The sequence below is a fragment of the Lithobates pipiens genome, unplaced genomic scaffold (genome assembly GCF_037356315.1).
Source record: "Lithobates pipiens isolate NorthernLeopardFrog02 unplaced genomic scaffold, aLitPip1_a1.2 Scaffold_25, whole genome shotgun sequence".
Taxonomy (NCBI): Eukaryota; Metazoa; Chordata; class Amphibia; order Anura; family Ranidae; genus Lithobates; species Lithobates pipiens.
In genome coordinates, this window is record NW_027507787.1 from 44,162,984 (window position 1) to 44,182,882 (window position 19,899).

General features: G+C 46.0%; 1 protein-coding gene across 1 annotated transcript in view; it reads left to right on the forward strand.

The window, feature by feature from the left end:
* Positions 1–19,899, forward strand: part of LOC143930242 (beta-microseminoprotein-like) — a 78,950-nt gene that overhangs the window by 16,815 nt on the left and 42,236 nt on the right. Inside the window, exon 3 of the mRNA XM_077454388.1 lies at positions 652–757. Within this exon, the coding sequence (XP_077310514.1) occupies positions 652–757 (106 nt within the window). The remainder of the gene's footprint in view (positions 1–651; positions 758–19,899) is intronic.

Below are 19,899 nucleotides of genomic sequence, written 5' to 3' on the forward strand. Positions count from 1 at the left end.
TTTAGAGTTATAAACATGCAGTTTTAAAAAAGCCTGAGTTTGTCAATATCTAATAATAACCTTAACACTAACTCCAATCCAGTTCACCAGATGGTGGGGCAAATGTTTGGTCCATCCTTATTAAAGCGGAGTTCCACCCAAAAGTGGAACTTCCACTCATTTCTGTCCATTCCGGGAGTCCAGGCTGCAGTGAATTACGTCACAGCTTAGCTCCCTCCTCCTTCCCCCCAACACCAGTAGGAGAGCGCAGCGGTGCCTCACCCATGCACAGTAGGGATCCAGCCATGAAGCCGTAATGCTACACTGCTGGGTTCCCTTATACACAATGGTAGCAGCAGCACCCGACAACTGATGGAAACATCAGCTGCGGTGCCGACATCGCTGGGCTTCAGAACAGGTAAGTGTCCTCTTTAACATAATAATAAAAGAAAGCTCCTATGTTTATCCATCCTGTACATTTATTTCCTACTGGTACAGTGTGTTGTACTACCTGCAGTATTGACGTTAGTTAAGAGCAAACATATCCAAGAGGGAAGAAGCTTTCTGTCATCTACCAATGCAGCTATACCAAAGATGATAACTTGATTACAACAGGCAAGAACTGTCAGGATTTCGGCATTTTGGATAATAGAATTTATATTTTTTTTCCAGGATGTCTCTATAAAGGAAAATTATATCCACCTGGCAAAACATGGAGGACGAGGAGCTGTTTGGACTGTTATTGTGACCCAGATGGGTTAATGGACTGCTGTCAAGCGTATGTTAATATTTTTAGCATTCTAAAAGACTTTTTAATAATATCTTCCGAACCCGTTAAATTACTAGGAGATTACAGCTGCAATCTTATTCTGTCATACCTTTATTTTCCTCACCTACAACAAAACAGTCTTCAACCACTTTAGCCCCAGAAGAATTTGCCCAAATTACCAGGCCATTTTTTGCGATACAGCACTGCATCGCTTTAACTAACAATTGCACGGTCGTCCGACGCTGTAGCCAAATAAAAGTGACATCCTTTTTACCCACAAATAGAGCTTTCTTTTTGTGGTATTTGATCACCTTTGTGGTTAAAAAAAGACTGACAATTTTGAGAATTTTTTTTTTTACTTTCTGATATAATACATATCCAAAAAAAAAAATTATTCATCAGTTTAGGTGTGTATATATATATATATATATATATATATATATATATATATATATATATACACAGTTGCAATAAAAAGTATGTGAACCCTTTTGGAAAGATATGGATTTCTGCGCAAATTGGTCATAAAATGTGATCTGATCTTCACAACAATAGACAATCACAGTCTGCTTAAACTAATAACACACAAAGAATTAAATGTTACCATGTTTTTATTGAACACACCATGTAAATATTCACAGTGCAGGTGTAAAAAGTATGTGAACCCCTGGACTAATGAGATCTCCAAAAGCTAATTGGAGTGAGGTGTCAGCCAACTGCAGTCCAATCAATGAAATGGGATTGGAGGTGTTGGTTACAGCTGCCCTGCCCTATAAAAAAACACACACCAGTTCTGGGTTTGCTTTTCACAAGAAGCATTGCCTGATGTGAATGATGCCTCACACAAAAGAGCTCTCAGAAGACCTACGATTAAGAATTTTTGACTTGCATAAAGCTGGAAAGGGTTATAAAAGTATCTCCAAAAGCCTTGCTGTTCATCAGTCCACGGTAAGACAAATTGTCTATAAATGGAGAAAGTTCAGCAGTGCTGCTACTGTCCCTAGGAGTGGGCATCCTGTAAAGATGACTGCAAGAGCACAGCACAGACTGCTCACTGAGGTGAAGAAAAATCCTAGAGTGTCAGCTAAAGACTTACAAAGTCTCTGGGATATGCTAACATCCCTGTTAGCGAATCTATGATACGTAAAACACTAAATAAGAATGGATTTCACAGGAGGATACCACAGAGGAAGCCACTGCTGTCCAAAAAAAAAACATTGCTGCACGTTTACGGTTTGCACAAGAGCACCTGGATGTTCCACAGCAGTACTGGCAAAATATTCTGTGGACAGATGAAACCAAAGTTGAGTTGTTTGAAAGAAACACACAACACTATGTGTGGAGAAAAAGAGGCATGGCACACCAACATCAAACCCTCATCCCAACTGTGTGTCAGGGCTGGCTTAGCCCTTCCTTCTCTGGGCTGGCTGCAAAGCTGTCAGCTAATTGCCAGCTCTCATTTCTCTCCACAGTTACCCAGCATTCCTGATTCTACTCGTCGGACCTGCCTACTTAAAGCTGTCCAGCTCACTTCATCTCTGCCTTCACCTTGGTCTCATCACAAGAAACCATCTCCTGCGTACCTGTTTTAAGACTTGCTTGCTGACATCCCTTCTGGCTCCTTATCCTGCTTGCTGTTCCTCCAATTGGATTCCTGACTTCTGGCCTGGCTGATTACCCAATCTGGTTATTGAACTCTGGCCAGGCTGACTACTCGATCTGGTTACTGGACTTTGGCTATGCTTTTACTAAGCTTAATCTATTTAAGTATGGTGGTGGGGGCAACATGGACGGATTGCTATCATCAAAGGCAAAATGAATTCCCAGGTTCATCAAGACATTTTGCAGGAGAACTTAAAGTGGAGGGCCACCCAAAAAAAAAAAAAAATCAGCATTAATATTCTTAAAAAATAAATAAAAAATAAAACATTTTAAGAAAAAAATGTTTTACCTTACTAGAAATCCCTGTTGCTAGGCAGTCTTCCTAATCTGCCTCTTCCTACTCTGCGACGATCTTCAGTCTTCTCTCCTCCTCGTGTTGTCTTCCGGGTAATGGGGCGCTCTGTGTTCTGGGAACTGTGTGTTTCCTAACACAGCGCGTCCCATTCACAAAGCACTGCGCGGCTGTTGGCTGGCAGCTGACCACGTGATAAGGGGTCGGGATCGACCCCTTGCACGGATCGGTGATCAGGCGAGTCTCATGGACTCGCCGATCACAGAGCGCGCCGCGCGCCCCTCAGGGGGCGCGCAGGGCGCTCGTACACGGGACGACGTCAATAGACGTAGTCCCGGAAAAGGAGATCCGCGCTGTAGCCGTCAATTGACTATAGCGCGGATCTCAAGTGGTTAAAGAGACAGTATACAAATGGCATGTTGTGGGTGAAGTCAGCTCAGATGCTGTAAGCAGCAGGTAAAGACATGGAGGAGGTCAGCAGGGCTTTGGCACAAGCCACCGTGACCCAGCAGCAAGCTTCAGCAGATGCAAACCGTCGACATGAGGAAGCGATGGCTCAGCAGCAGTACGCACTGGCACAGGCTATAGCTGCGCAGCAAGAAAGCACACGGTTGCTAGCCACCCAGTTTACTGCTCAGCAGTAGTCCACTCAAGTACAGGTGGCTGCCTTGCAGGAGGCAGTACAGCGGCTAGTTCAGGGATGAGAACAAGTGGTTGTTGCCGTTGGCAACCAAGTGTCCGTGAGGGCCAGCCATTTCTTACAAAAACTGACACCCAGCGATGATGTAGAGGCCTTTCTCACTAGTTTTGAGAGGATAGCGGAGAGAGAAGGGTGGCCCTGTGACCAATGGGCAGGCATTGTCTCCCCTTTCCTCATCGGTGACCCGCAAAAGGCCTATTTTGACCTCCCAACTGAACACATCAGCAACTATAAACATCTGAAGGCAGAGATCCTGGCCCACCTAGGAGTGACCACAGCCGTCCGGGATCAGAGGGTGCATCGCTGGCGGTACAAACCTAACCGACCACCCAGGTACCAAATGCATGAACTAATACAGCTGGTTAAAAAATGGCTGCAGCCAGAAAATCTGTCAGGCCTACAAATGGTGGAACGGGTGGTGATGGACTGGTACCTGCAGTCCCTGCCCCAGACGACCTACAGCGCTGGGTAAGCCATGGAGACCCTGCAAACACTGACCAGCTGGTTGAGTTGGTTGAAAGGAACATCATGGTGAAGGACCTGCTTGGGCCTGCCAAGCATCGGGAACCCACACCAAGAGCAACCAGACTAGCCACAGCACCTAGGAGAGAAGCCCTGCCAGACGTTGGAACCCGCAACCCTGCACCATCTTCTGCAGAACCTCGAAGGTTTGTCCCTGTCCCAAGGATGGGAGGCCTACAGTGTTGGCGATGTTGGTCCTGGGAGCATACCCAGGCACAATGCCCACTTCAGGAGGAGCCTATGGATTGCGGGACTGGTCGGAGAAGCTCCTTCTATGTGCAAAAAGTGCACTTTATGCACTTAGTCTCTCAGAGCTATTATCCCCAAAGTTTACTATATATAACTTTGGGGATATAACAACTTTGGACGCTGACACCAATAAAGTCCTTTTGAAAGGTTTTTATTTTTTTAGGGGTAACATCCAACAATACAGTCTCGTATGGAAACAGAGGGCAAGGGTGAAAGAACTCAGGTACCTTGAACTGCAGATATAACAAAGTCTCTAGTACCACCCAGAGAGTAGCCACTCGCAACTGGGCTCTTCAAAGCTGAACAAATCTTTAGCCAGAGATTATGGCAATCAGCACTTTGACTCAGAACTTGTGAAATCTCTGACCTTGAACAAGTTGTAACTGAAAGTGAATAGGAACCTTTTTCCTCAGTACCTGGAACGTTCTGTCTCCTTGACAGTACTGGAAAAAGCGTGGATTCGTCAATGTCCTTCACAATTCAGTAACCAGGCACTTCTCAGGATGCCAGCTTGTTGGCCCTCTTCCGAAGAGTCCTCCCCCAGTCACTTGCATGAGCTGCGGTGCCCCTCCAAGCCGAGAGCACACCCAGATGCCTTGAATCCTCCCTCAGTTACTGCGCCTCGGACCAGTCGGTTCCGAGACTCTGGAACAGACGGATCCCTACCCCAGACTAGGCGGGTCTATTAGGGTTAACCAACTGAAGCATGTCTTTGGAGCGACGAATGCTCCGGTTACCAGGACCCCTCGCGGGGCTACCCCGGTCCAGAATCAGGAACAGACCGCTAGGGCCTCACGAACGAACCACCCGTAACACGTGACCTCAACATCTTAAGTACCCCTCCCCAGACTCCTCAGCAGGGCCCGGCACACCCACTGATTGGCTCCGAGGAAGCTGATACCCAAAACGTCCAACCAGGCCTGGTTCTGGCCTGTCATGTGCACCTCACTGTACACATGACCAGGCAGAACCCTAACACAGCCCAGCCAAACTGATGTCAAAGTTAACCTACATAATTAGCCCTCAGAACCCCATTACAGTTCTGAGGCAGAAAACTAAATTTACACATGAATGACACTTTGTCCAAGGTGTCACCGCTACACATCCCCCCCAGTTATTTAGACAATGTCCTCATCGGCTAGGCAACAACCAAGGCAATGGGTGTTGGGGAAGGGAAGGAAAGGAAACTTATTCAAACATTTACGTTTTCAGAATAACACATTCAATGCTGTACATATACCACCCAGCTAACTGACTAAACCCACCCAACCTCCGATGAGCTTGACAATCGATCTCGGTGCATCCTGAAAGAAAAACACAATACAAAAGATAACACTGTACACTATACATTTCATCTTTCGTCTTCGTCAACGGAACTTCCTCGTTCAAAGACACATGAAATTTCTCTCTAACATTTCTAACGGCTTGTGAGAGAAAAAAAAAGTTTTTGCCTATTACTGCTCCTTTCCTGCCGACTCATGCCACCTAGGGGTCAGAGCCGCTGTAACTACAAGTCTCTCAATAATCAGAGCGCTTTGGGGCGAAAAGCCTGTAGAACTGTCACGGCTGGCTTAGCCCTTCCTTCTCTGGGCTGGCTGCTCAGCTGTCGGCTAACTGCCAGCTCTTATCTCTCTCCACAGTTACCACCTGTTCCTGATCATGCTCGTCTGACCTGCCTACTTAAAGCTGTCCAGCTCACTTCACCTCTGCCTTCCCCTTGGTCACATCACAAGAAACCATCTCCTGCAGTTCTGTTTAAAGACTGGCTTGCTGACATCCCTTCTGGCCACTTATCCAGCTTGCTGTTGCTCTGCTTGGATCCCTATCTTCTGGCCTGGCTGATTACCCGATCTGGTTATTGAACTCTTGCCTGGCTGACTACTCCTTACGGTTACTGAAGTCTAGCTATGCTTTGACTACTCTTTTTCTTTCTTTTTATTTTTATTTAATAAACAAGTGTGATTTAATTGTTCTTCTGTCTCATGGTTTCTGACAGTAGGCGAAGGCCATGAATTCAGAAGATACAGTCAATCAACTTGTTGGTAATATTTTTTCCAGATTGGATGAGCAAGATCACCGCATGGATCAGTTTGCCATGACGTTACAAATGCTCCTGAGTCGCACGGCTCACCTGGAATCCCCCACGGTGGCTGCTCCAGTACGTCCCTACTGCTGCGCCAGTCTCTGTGTAGGCACCCGCCTCGAGTATTACCTCGATAAGAGGTATGTCTGGTTCCGCTCCGCTTCCCCAGCGATTTGGAGGTGATCCAGTTCAATGCAGAGGGTTTCTCAATCAGGTTGAGATATTCTTTGAGATGCTGCCCCAGGCGTTTCCCACGGACAGAAGCAAAGTAGGTTTCATGATATCATTGCTTTCTGTGAGAGCCTTGGCCCATACCTCTTAAAAGCACTAAAAAAGTGCGCTTGTAAGACTGCTGCACAAATACGGTGTGAAAAAAAGTATTGCAATGACCACCATTTTATTCTCTAGGGTGTTAGAAAAAAAACAATATATAATGTTTGGGGGTTCTAAGTAATTTTCTAGCAAAAAAAATTGTTTTAAACATGTAAACACTGAGTGTGAAAAAGAGGCCTGGTCCTTAAGTGGTTAATAGCGAGTTATTTGGGACCCGGAATTTGGGAGGCTCTTAAGTGATATTAGGGTGGGAAAGAGCCTCCCTCCCTGACCACAGGCATTCAGCACACAGGGGGTTAAAGGCCTCCAGGAAACTGAAGGACGTTAAACTCTGGGGTGAAGACCCAGCTACAAAACCGTATGTGCTTTTTCTTTAATTTTGCTTTGTGCTGAAGTTAAGCAAACTTTGTTATACGCCGAAGATAAGCGGACTTTGTTTTATATTTTTGACCTGTGTTCTGAAGGAAGCCTTATTTTTGATTTACTTATAAATAAAAGCCTTTTGTTTCAAGTTTAAACAGTTTAAACTGGTGTCTTGGATGCTGGCAAAAGTGCATTTGCAGCCGCAAAAAACGTTTAAAACTAAAAAAACTGACATTTAACCACTTGCTTACTGGGCACTTAAACCCCCCTCAGTCCCAGACCAATTTTCAGCTTTCAGCGCTGATGCACTTTGAATGACAATTGCTCGGGCATACAACACTGTACCCAAATGAAATTTTTATCATTTTTTCCCCACAAATAGAGCTTTCTTTTGGTGGTATTTAGTTACAGCTCGGAGTTTTATTTTTTGCTAAACAAACAAAAAAAGATGCAAAAAAAAATAAAAAATCATGTTTTAATAGTTTGTTATAAAATTTTGCAAACGGGTCATTTTTCTCCTTCATTGAAGTGCGCTGATTAGGCGGCACTGATAGGCTGCACTGGTGGGCACTGATGGGCTGCATTGGTGGGCACTGATAGGCTGCACTGGTGGGCACTGATAGGCTGCACAGGTGGGCACTGATAGGCATAGTTAGGCGGCACTAATAGGCACAGATAAGGCGGCACCGATGGGCACAGATAAGGCGGCGCTGATGGGCGCTGATGGGCACAGATAAGATGGCACGGATGGGTGGCACGGATGGGTGGCACGGATGGGTATGGAAGGGCACCACTGATAGATAGGACTGATGGGCACTGATAGGTGGCACTGATAGGTGGCTCTGATAGGTGGCACTGCTGGGCACTGATGGGCGGCACTGCTGGGCACTGATGGGCGGCACTGATGGGCACTGATGGGCGGCACTGTGGGCGTGCAGCACCTTTGAGGCAGATTGTGGGCACTGCTGGGTGGCACTGTGGGTGGCACTGCTGGGTGGCACTGTGGGCACTGCTGGGTGGCACTGTGGGCACTGCTGGGTGGCACTATGGGCACTGCTGGGTGGCACTGACGGGGGGCACTTACTTTTATTAAGTGGGGCACTGCAGGGGGCAGGTGGGCACTGTCAGGGGGCAGGTGGTCGCTAGCAGGGCTGGCCGTGATCGGGACTGATGTCCCGATCACGGCCGCCGGTGATCGGCTTTTTTTTTTTTCTCCTCGCGCTGTCAGCGCGAGGAGGAATAATAGCCGATTACCGGCTCCGTTATATCACATGATCAGCTGTCATTGGCTGACAGCTGACCACGTGATAAGGGGTCGGGATCGACCCCTTGCACGGATCGGTGATCAGGCGAGTCTCATGGACTCGCCGATCACAGAGCGCGCCGCGCGCGCCCCTCAGGGGGCGCGCAGGGCGCTCGTACACGGGACGACGTCAATAGACGTAGTCCCGGAAAAGGAGATCCGCGCTGTAGCCGTCAATTGACTATAGCGCGGATCTCAAGTGGTTAAAGAGACAGTATACAAATGGCATGTTGTGGGTGAAGTCAGCTCAGATGCTGTAAGCAGCAGGTAAAGACATGGAGGAGGTCAGCAGGGCTTTGGCACAAGCCACCGTGACCCAGCAGCAAGCTTCAGCAGATGCAAACCGTCGACATGAGGAAGCGATGGCTCAGCAGCAGTACGCACTGGCACAGGCTATAGCTGCGCAGCAAGAAAGCACACGGTTGCTAGCCACCCAGTTTACTGCTCAGCAGTAGTCCACTCAAGTACAGGTGGCTGCCTTGCAGGAGGCAGTGCAGCGGCTAGTTCAGGGATGAGAACAAGTGGTTGTTGCCGTTGGCAACCAAGTGTCCGTGAGGGCCAGCCATTTCTTACAAAAACTGACACCCAGCGATGATGTAGAGGCCTTTCTCACTAGTTTTGAGAGGATAGCGGAGAGAGAAGGGTGGCCCTGTGACCAATGGGCAGGCATTGTCTCCCCTTTCCTCATCGGTGACCCGCAAAAGGCCTATTTTGACCTCCCAACTGAACACATCAGCAACTATAAACATCTGAAGGCAGAGATCCTGGCCCACCTAGGAGTGACCACAGCCGTCCGGGATCAGAGGGTGCATCACTGGCGGTACAAACCTAACCGACCACCCAGGTACCAAATGCATGAACTAATACAGCTGGTTAAAAAATGGCTGCAGCCAGAAAATCTGTCAGGCCTACAAATGGTGGAACGGGTGGTGATGGACTGGTACCTGCAGTCCCTGCCCCAGACGACCTACAGCGCTGGGTAAGCCATGGAGACCCTGCAAACACTGACCAGCTGGTTGAGTTGGTTGAAAGGAACATTATGGTGAAGGACCTGCTTGGGCCTGCCAAGCATCGGGAACCCACACCAAGAGCAACCAGACTAGCCACAGCACCTAGGAGAGAAGCCCTGCCAGACGTTGGAACCCGCAACCCTGCACCATCTTCTGCAGAACCTCGAAGGTTTGTCCCTGTTCCAAGGAGGGGAGGCCTACAGTGTTGGCGATGTTGGTCCTGGGAGCATACCCAGGCACAATGCCCACTTCAGGAGGAGCCTATGGATTGCGGGACTGGTCGGAGAAGCTCCTTCTATGTGCAAAAAGTGCACTTTATGCACTTAGTCTCTCAGAGCTATTATCCCCAAAGTTTACTATATATATAACTTTGGGGATATAACAACTTTGGACGCTGACACCAATAAAGTCCTTTTGAAAGGTTTTTATTTTTTTAGGGGTAACATCCAACAACACAGTCTCGTATGGAAACAGAGGGCAAGGGTGAAAGAACTCAGGCACCTTGAACTGCAGATATAACAAAGTCTCTAGTACCACCCAGAGAGTAGCCACTCGCAACTGGGCTCTTCAAAGCTGAACAAATCTCTAGCCAGAGATTATGGCAATCAGCACTTTGACTCAGAACTTGTGAAATCTCTGACCTTGAACAAGTTGTAACTGAAAGTGAATAGGAACCTTTTTCCTCAGTACCTGGAACGTTCTGTCTCCTTGACAGTACTGGAAAAAGCGTGGATTCGTCAATGTCCTTCACAATTCAGTAACCAGGCACTTCTCAGGATGCCAGCTTGTTGGCCCTCTTCCGAAGAGTCCTCCCCCAGTCACTTGCATGAGCTGCGGTGCCCCTCCAAGCCGAGAGCACACCCAGATACCTTGAATCCTCCCTCAGTTACTGCGCCTCAGACCAGTCGGTTCTGAGACTCTGGAACAGACGGATCCCTACCCCAGACTAGGCGGGTCTATTAGGGTTAACCAACTGAAGCATGTCTTTGGAGCGACGAATGCTCCGGTGACCAGGACCCCTCGCGGGTCAAAACTGATGTCAAAACTGATGTCAAAGTTAACCTACATAATTAGCCCTCAGAACCCCATTACAGTTCTGAGGCAGAAAACTAAATTTACACATGAATGACACTTTGTCCAAGGTGTCACCGCTAAACATCCCCCCCAGTTATTTAGACGATGTCCTCATCGGCTAGGCAACAACCAAGGCAATGAGAGTTGGGGAAGGGAAGGAAAGGAAACTTATTCAAACATTAACGTTTTCAGAATAACACATTCAATGCTGTACATATACCACCCAGCTAACTGACTAAACCCACCCAACCTCCGATGAGCTTGACAATCGATCTCGGTGCATCCTGAAAGAAAAACACAATACAAAAGATAACACTGTACACTATACATTTCGTCTTTCGTCTTCGTCAACGGAACTTCCTCGTTCAAAGACACATGAAATTTCTCTCTAACATTTCTAACGGCTTGTGAGAGAAAAAAAAAGTTTTTGCCTATTACTGCTCCTTTCCTGCTGACTCATGCCACCTAGGGGTCAGAGACGCTGTAACTACAAGTCTCTCAATAATCAGAGCGCTTTGGGCGAAAAGCCTGTAGAACTGTCAGGGCTGGCTTAGCCCTTCCTTCTCTGGGCTGGCTGCTCAGCTGTCGGCTAACTGCCAGCTCTTATCTCTCTCCACAGTTACCACCTGTTCCTGATCATGCTCGTCTGACCTGCCTACTTAAAGCTGTCCAGCTCACTTCACCTCTGCCTTCCCCTTGGTCACATCACAAGAAACCATCTCCTGCAGTTCTGTTTAAAGACTGGCTTGCGGACATCCCTTCTGGCCACTTATCCAGCTTGCTGTTGCTCTGCTTGGATCCCTATCTTCTGGCCTGGCTGATTACCCGATCTGGTTATTGAACTCTTGCCTGGCTGACTACTCGTTACGGTTACTGGAGTCTAGCTATGCTTTGACTACTCTTTTTCTTTCTTTTTCTTTTTATTTAATAAACAAGTGTGATTTAATTGTACTTCTGTCTCATGGTTTCTGACAGTAGGCGAAGGCCATGAATTCAGAAGATACAGTCAATCAACTTGTTGGTAATATTTTTTCCAGATTGGATGAGCAAGATCACCGCATGGATCAGTTTGCCATGACGTTACAAATGCTCCTGAGTCGCACGGCTCACCTGGAATCCCCCACGGTGGCTGCTCCGGTACGTCCCTGCTGCTGCACCAGTCTCTGTGTAGGCACCCGCCTCGAGTATTACCTTGATAAGAGGTATGTCTGGTTCCGCTTCGCTTCCCCAGCGATTTGGAGGTGATCCAGTTCAATGCAGAGGGTTTCTCAATCAGGTTGAGATATACTTTGAGATGCTGCCCCAGGCGTTTCCCACGGACAGAAGCAAAGTAGGTTTCATGATATCATTGCTTTCTGTGAGAGCCTTGGCCTGGGCTAACCCTCTATGGGAGATGCAAAAATCCGTTGTCTTGAGTTACCCTGAGTTTGTGGCCTCTTTTAAAAGGGTATTTGACATTCCAGCACGCTCCGCTTCTGCTGCCAAGTGCCTCATGTCCATCAAACAGAGTACGAGAACTGTTGCCATCTACGCCATTAAATTCCGCACTTTGGCAGCAGAGGTTGCTTGGAACAATGAGGCCCTCGTGGCTGCTTTTTCTCATGGTCTCTCGGATTACATCAAGGATGAGATAGCAGCCCGAGATATACCCACTAAGCTGGAGAGCTTGATCTCGTTTGCCATCCTCATTAACTCCAGACTCAGAGAAAGACTTTCTCTGAAGGAGCGCTTGAAGAAGCCTCCTGTACGTTTGCCTCCAAGCTTTGTAGTCCCACCCATGCTTCCCTCACCTTCCATGCCTCCTGGTACCGAGTCAGTCAGTGAAGTTGAACCCATGCACCTGGGCTTCACGTGTCTCTCTGTGGATGAGAGAGCCTTTAGGAGGAGGGAGAGATTGTGCCTTTATTGTGGCCAGGCAGGTCACTTTTTGAAGTCTTGTCCTACACGGTGTCCGGGGAATGCCCGAACCTTGAGGTCCTGCAATGGACAGACCTTAGGTGGCGTTGTTTCGTCCCCAGTTATCCAGAAGGATAAGCCCCTGGTTTTGGTCACCCTTTCTTGGGTTAAGTCGTCCATCGAGATACAGGCTCTAATCGACTCTGGGGCTGCAGGCCTGTTCATTGATGCTGCTTTTGTTTCGCAGCACTCGATTCCGCTGCAGCTGCGTGACACTCCACTTGCTATTGAGGCTCTTGACGGGAGACCTTTACAGCCTGCCCATGTGACTCATGAGACTCAGGTTTACAGCCTGCCCATGGCCGTAGAGGCTCTTCACCATGAGATATTCCAATTCCATGTTATTTCCTCACCCAGGTTTCTGCTGGTTATTGGTTATCCTTGGTTACAGAGGCACAACCCCTCTTTTGATTGGCTCCGTGCTGAGGATCTCTCCTGGTCACCACAATGCAGTGAGACATGCTTCCTGAAGGTACCCAAGGTCCTGTGCACCTCTTCACTCCCCTCCCTGCCGGAGGAGTACCGCGATTTTAGCGATGTCTTTGATAAAGGTCAAGCTGGTAGTTTGCCTCCTTGTGGCCGGGTTTACCCTTTGTCGGTCTTCGAGGATAAGGCCATGGTGGAATATGTTACTGTCGCACTTTCTCGAGGTTTCATCTGCAAATCCTCGTCTCCTGCTGGTGCTGGTTTCTTCTTTGTGAAGAAGAAGAGCGGTGAACTGAGGCCTTGTATAGATTATAGGGGTCTCAATCTTGTCGCGATTAAGAATGCCTAACCAATTCCATTGATTACAGAGTTATTTGACCGCCTCAAGGGAGCAACGGTTTTCATGAAGCTTGACATGAGAGGGGCATACAGTCTCGTGCGCATTAAGGAGGGCGATGAGTGGAAAACTGCGTTTAATACCAGAACAGGCCATTATGAATACCTGGTAATGCCTTTTGGCCTTTGTAACGCCCCAGTAGTTTTCCAGGAATTTATTAACGATGTCCTCCCAGATTTGTTGCGATTATGTGTGGTGGTTTATCTCGATGATATCTTCATATTTTCCAAGTCCCTGGAGAGCCACCACATAGATATCTGTTGTGTGCTTCAAAAACTAAGAGAGAACAATCTCTATTGTAAACTGGAGAAATGCGAGTTTCATCGTGAACAGGTTACATTCCTGTCATTTCCACTGCTGGTTTTTCGATGGACCCAGAGAAACTTTGGCAGTCCTGCAGTGGCCTCGACCCATGGGTTTACGTCCTCTGCAGCATTTCCTGGGCTTTGCCAACTACTGTCGGAAGTTTATTCATAACTTCTGGTCTCTGGTCAAGCCCCTGACTGATATGACCAGAAAGGACGGTAACCCACAGAGTTGGTCTCCGGAGTCCATTAAGGCCTTTGAGACACTTAAGGCTGCCTTTGTTTCTGCTCCTGTGTTGACACATCCTGATCCTACGTTGCCTTTTATCCTAGAAGTTGATGCTTCTGAGACTGGAGTTGGTGCCCTTCTGTCTCAACGTCCCAACCCTGAGAGCGCTATGCATCCGTGTGGCTACTTTTCCAAGAAATTGTCACCTGCTGAGTGCAATTATGAGATTGGTGACAGAGAGTTGTTGGCGATCATTTTAGCCCTGAAAGAATGGTGACATCTCCTTGAAGGTACCACTGTGCCGGTTCTTATTCTTACTGACCATAAGAATCTTACATTCTTGTCTGAGGCTAAGCAACTCTCTCCCAGAAGGTAGCGATGGTTTCATTTCTTGTCGAGCTTTAATTACATTGTCTCATTCTTACCCGGTACTAAGAATGTAAGGGCTGATGCCTTGTCACGACAATTTTCCTCCACTGCCAAGTCAGAGTCGGTTCCGGTTTCCATGATTCCTCCTGATCCTATCTTGGCTACGGTTTGCACCAGTCTTACTTCTCCTTTAGGTGACAAATGTCTTGCTGCTCAGGTCCATGCTCCTCCTGAGAAACCTTGTGACCGCTGCTTTGTCCCAGAGAGTCTCCAAACTGCTGTGCTCCAGACTTACCATTCTCCCAAGGCAGCTAGCCATCCTGGCAAAAAATCAACTCATTTGGGCCATTTCCCAACAATTCTGGTGGCTTAGTCTATGGGCTGATGTTACTGCCTTCATAGCTGCCTGTCTTGTGTGTGCTCAGAGTAAGACTCCACGACAACTTCTGACATCTTGCCGTCGCAGAGGGAGCAGAGGATGAGACATCTCCGGGAGGCCTTGCAGAAAAGTCTATGCAACGCGTTCCCAGAGACTGGGAGGTTACAAACTCCTGGTCCTGGACAACGTGTTGCTGAGGCATCGGTCAGAAGGAGCGGTGGAGAAGGTGGCCATCTGACCGATGCGTTCAGACAATTTTTTAGTCTGCGGCCCCAAGGTATGATCGGTTCCAGCAACCATCACCAGCGTCTGATTTACATGGTGCAGGAATACCTAGGGGCAAGCTCAGACTTGGATACCTTTCCCACTGAAAATTCTCTGGCTTACTGGGTCTTGAGGATGGATCACTGACCAGAGCTTGCACAGTATGCAATTGAGCTACTGGCCTGTCTTGCATCCAGCGTTCTTTCGGAACGCACCTTCAGTGCTGCTGGTGGCTTTGTAACCTATCACAGGGTGCACCTGTCCACCGACTCGGTTGATCGACTGACCTTCATAAAGATGAATCAGTCTTGGATCACCACCAGCTACCAAGCAACTGAAGCTGATGTAACCGAATAATTTTTTTGGAAATATCACATCCCTTCAAGACTGCCTAAGCTGATGCTGAGTGACTGTCCTGTTATGTTGACTGTCTATCCTCTTTCTCCTCCGCTGATATCTCGGAAGAACATTTTTGGTTCTGGGTGATGCCACCAGCCCAATTTTTCAGCCCCTGTTTAACAGGGGAGTGTAATTACAATGTTTGATGCAATGCTTTGCAGCAGGGCTCATGCCTGCACTCCAAATAGAGTATATGGGAGAGGTTGCAGTGTCTTGGCACCAGCACCAGTGCCTAAGGCCCAATTTTTCTGCCCCTGTTTAACAAGGGCGTGTAATTACAATTTTTGAGGCAATGCTTTGCAGCAGGGCTCATTCCTGCACTCCAACTAGAGTATCTGGGAGAGGTTGCAGTGTTGTGGCACCAGCAAGCAGTGCTTAAGGCCCAATTGTTCAGCCCCTGTTTAACATGGGCATGCAATTACAATTCTTGATATAATATTTCACAGCAGAGCCCGTTCCTGTGCCCACCAAGAGTAACTGTCAGGACTTATAGCGTTGTGGCACCAGCACCACCACCACTACCACCAAAGGCCCAATTTTTCTACCACTGTTCAACAATGGCATGTAATTACAATTCTTGATATAATCGTTCACTGCAGGGTGCTCTATCGCCCCCCACCAAGAGTCACTTTGAGGGCTTACAGTGTTGTGGCAACACCAACACCTTGTTCCGCCATTTCTGCAGGGCATATAGGGCAGGCCCCTACTTTCAAACATCCAACTTGCAAACGTCTCCTACTTGCAAATGGAAGCAGACAACAGGAAGGGAGATGAAAAAAAACGGACAGCAAAAAAATCATACAGGGGTAATAACCCTTCCCTATGTTTTCCAAAAAGCTTAAAAATACATTTTTTGACTGGAACTACACTTTAAAAATGTACCAGTTCAAAATTACAAACAGATTCTACTTAACACAACAAACCTACACAGTCCCTATCTTGTTTGCACCGCCTGTATACTCCTGTTCTGAGTATATAGGGCCTGAGGGCCCCACGTCTTTCCTTTTTTTAATATGGGTACGGGGTTCCCCTTAATATCCGTACAAGACCCAAAGGGGCTGGTAATGGACAGTGGGGGCTACCTATGCCATTTTTCTCAATGATTTCCATCCATATTGCCGGAATCAGATATTACATTAAAACCGCAAGCAGTTTTAAATGACTTTTTTTCCATTAAATGTCATTTTGTGCAGGGACTAAACACGGGAAACACGTGGCACTTCACAGGCATACTATAGAAACCCCCCAGGCACGATATTTAAAGGAATATTTCACTTTTTTTTTCACTTTAATTGTCATTAAAATCAGTGCTCCTGAAAAAACTTCAGTTTTTAAAAACATTTTAGGCATTGACCCATGTCCCCTGGGGCCAGGTCCCCAAACCCTTTTTAGGACAATATCTTGCATATTAGCCATTAAAATTAGCACTTTTTATTTTGAAAGTTCGAGTCCCATAGACTTCAATGGGGTTCTAAAGTTCTCACAAATTTTCGGTCCGTTAGAAAGTTCTGGTGCAAATTGAATCGGGGGGTGTTCGGCTCATCCCTAGTCTCCACCTAACTGAGTTGGAGAAACAAAGGAGGCGTGCATTGGGCCTATGACTGTATTGTGGACTTAAAAGGACATTTTGTTATCTGTCTGCCCTTCCCCTCCAGTAAAAGGCAGGGTCTAACCAGTGTTGGAGGAGCTGGGTTAGACCTTACAGGTATATCCTCCAAGACCAAGATTACCATTCCCGCCATTATCCATTTACCCTCTAAACTTGTCTCCAGTGAAGTTTTTGTGGATTCTGGACCCGCTGGCATATTCTCTAGACTACACTTTTGCTAAAGAAAAGAAAATTCCATTTGTTCCAAAGTCTAGACCCCTGACCATCACCACCCTGAATGGACAACCCTTGGGAGATGGTGTATTCCACAAAGAGGAAATTGTGTTGTCTCTTATTGACTCCATACTTCTGCCTGTTATCCTTGGTTACCCATGGTTACGACAACATAACCCTTCTTTTGATTGGGAAAATTGAGAACTAACCTCTTGGTCGTCCTGTCATCTAAACTGTCTCAACCCAAAACACTTTCTGGTTGTCTGTTGACTTCCGTGGCCATCCCACCTACCTTGCCTCATGAATACCATGAGTTTGCAGATGTATTTTGCAAGCAAAAGGCAGAGGTTTTACCTCCATATCGTTGTTTTGATTGTGCAATTAATTTGATTCCTAGAGCACCTCTTCCCAAAGGAAGGACCTGTCCCCTATCTTTGTCTGAACAAAAATCCATGGAGGAATATGTGAAAGACAACTTGGAAAAAGGTTTTATCCAACCCTCTTCTTCTCCAGTAAGGGCAGGTTTTTTCTTTGTTGAAAAAAAAGACGGGGATCTTCGACCATGCATAGATTATCGAGGGTTAAATCAAATTAATGAATGAATGAAATACTTATATAGCACACAATGCGAACTGAATCGCCTCTAGGCTAGATTTAATCACTGTAAAAAACTCCTACCCTTTGCCTCTCATTCTTGAACTGTTTGATGTACTTAAGGGAGCTGTTATCTTCTCTAAGTTGGACCTATGAGGGGTTATAATCTGATTTGAATTAAAGATGGGGAAGAGTGGAAGACAGCATTCAACACTTGTAATGGACATTTTGAATATCTGATTATGCCATTTGGGTTGTGTAACGCCCCTGCTGTCTTCCAACGTTTCATGAATGACATTTTTCATGATTTCAGCAACAGTTTTGTGATCGCGTGAAAGTGTAATAGTGCTGCGCTGTATAGGGAAAGGGGAAAAAGGACAAGGGAAACAAGGGGGGGGGGAGTGGATGGTCGGGGGTGGATGAAAAATAAAACATATATCTATATTACACCATAAAAATAACTGCTTGTGAACACGTTATATATTCCCTATGGTAAATAAATAGTATAAAAATCAAACAGCAATTATTGAATAAATAATGTGAATCAAAGTGTCATGGTGAGCTATGTAAGATACACTGACAAGTGCTAAGAGTTAAAGTGCAAAAACTCAAATAAAACTCAAAGTGACTAGTGCACACTCAAATAAAGTGACTAGTGCACACACATATAAAAAGATGATCAAATAAAATAATCACACTCAGAAATAAATCCGAAAAGCAATCCGTATAAATAAAGTGATAAGTGCCAATGAGTGCAAGTAATTAGTCGCATGGATGAAAAAACTGTAAGTAAAAGCAGTGTAACTATTGCTGTCGTGTTGTTCAGACAACGGACAAATCCATATTTTGTGCTGTGCAAATCATGCAGACAATTCAGTGGCACACTCCTCCTTTTCCCTTCGTGGGATAAATGGGTGGATGTCCCCTTACCTTACCGCTGTAAGGTTACAGCGTATAACAACATATGTTGGTCACTATGGGGCTTCCTCTCTCTTATATCGGCTGATATTGTGGCAGATGAACCTCATAAAATGTAAGAAACGTTGCCAAATAGTGTAGTATTTTGGTAAAACGTTTTTTTTATTAAATAAAGTTATCTGGCTACTCACATTTTAGAGGTTAAAAACAGGCATAGAATGAAAACAAAACGATGGACAGCGGGTCTAGGCGTCACTTCTGGTGTCTCTCTCTCTCTCTCTCTCTTTCTGCACGTGTTCGTCACTGTCACGTGACTTCATCAGGGAATAGACAGAGAGAAAGAAGTGTCCTTTATATACCCTTATTTTACTTATTACGGCGGCCATTTTGTTGAGGTCTGGTGGCCGGAAATACAATCGCGGCCATTTTCTTGTCTATCTTACACAGGAAATATGACCAGAAGTGTGAGTGCAGCCATTTTCTTATCTACCATGCGCCGGAGATACTATAGTGGGAGTAAATGAGTGATGGTCTCCATTTTGTTTTGGTCCGTACCTCAAGTGAATGGATGTACACACTAATTGCCATTATATCAATCGCCAGGTATGTTAATGAGCTTATACACGCCGGTCAATGTAGGCTATGTGTATACCGGAACGGTCAGAGGTAAGGTGACACCGGAAATGTAGGCACCGCTGTTTAAAACTCTTTTAATAAGATCATTGCATAAAACCACAATAAGAAATAATGGATGATAAAAAGTGAATCATTTAAAATTAAAAAATAAAAATAAAGATCAAAATGAAAAAAACAAAACAAAAAAATGAAGATAAGAAGGAATGTATGAATGCCAATAAAATAATATAAAATATAAACCCTATTATTATAGGAATGATGCTAATACCAAAAGTGACCATAGGTGTATTTAACATCATATGAATAACCTGGCCCTAAAATTAGTCTCTTAAAATTATTGCGCTGTTATGAAAAAAAAAATAGTATGTAAAAAAGAGGACCAAGGAAAACAGATGTTGAGTTTTTTTTTTTTAAATTCCTAAAATATTAAATTGCTCTGAAAGTGGGAGCAATGTATAACCAGAACCCAGAAAATATATTATGTTTAAAAATCACTAATAAAACAATTTAAGTCGAAGTCTATATTTAAGCCTTGTGGCGCAAAAGTATCCATGATAAAAATCCATTTGGATTCTAACTGGCTTAGGGTTCACACCTTGTGACTTCCCCGCCAGTGTTTGACGTACTGTTCTATACCCCAGAATTTGAGCTGGGAGGGGTCCTTGTTATGGACCATCGCAAAGTGTTTTGACACACTATGTTTATCAAACCCCTTTTTGATATTTTGTATATGTTCCTTCAAACGGGTTTTTAACGGTCTCTTAGTACGGCCCACATACTGCAGGCCGCAACTGCATTCAAGCACATAGACTGCCCCTTCAGTGTTACAACAGATGAAGTTTTTGATCTCGAACATATTGCCTGTG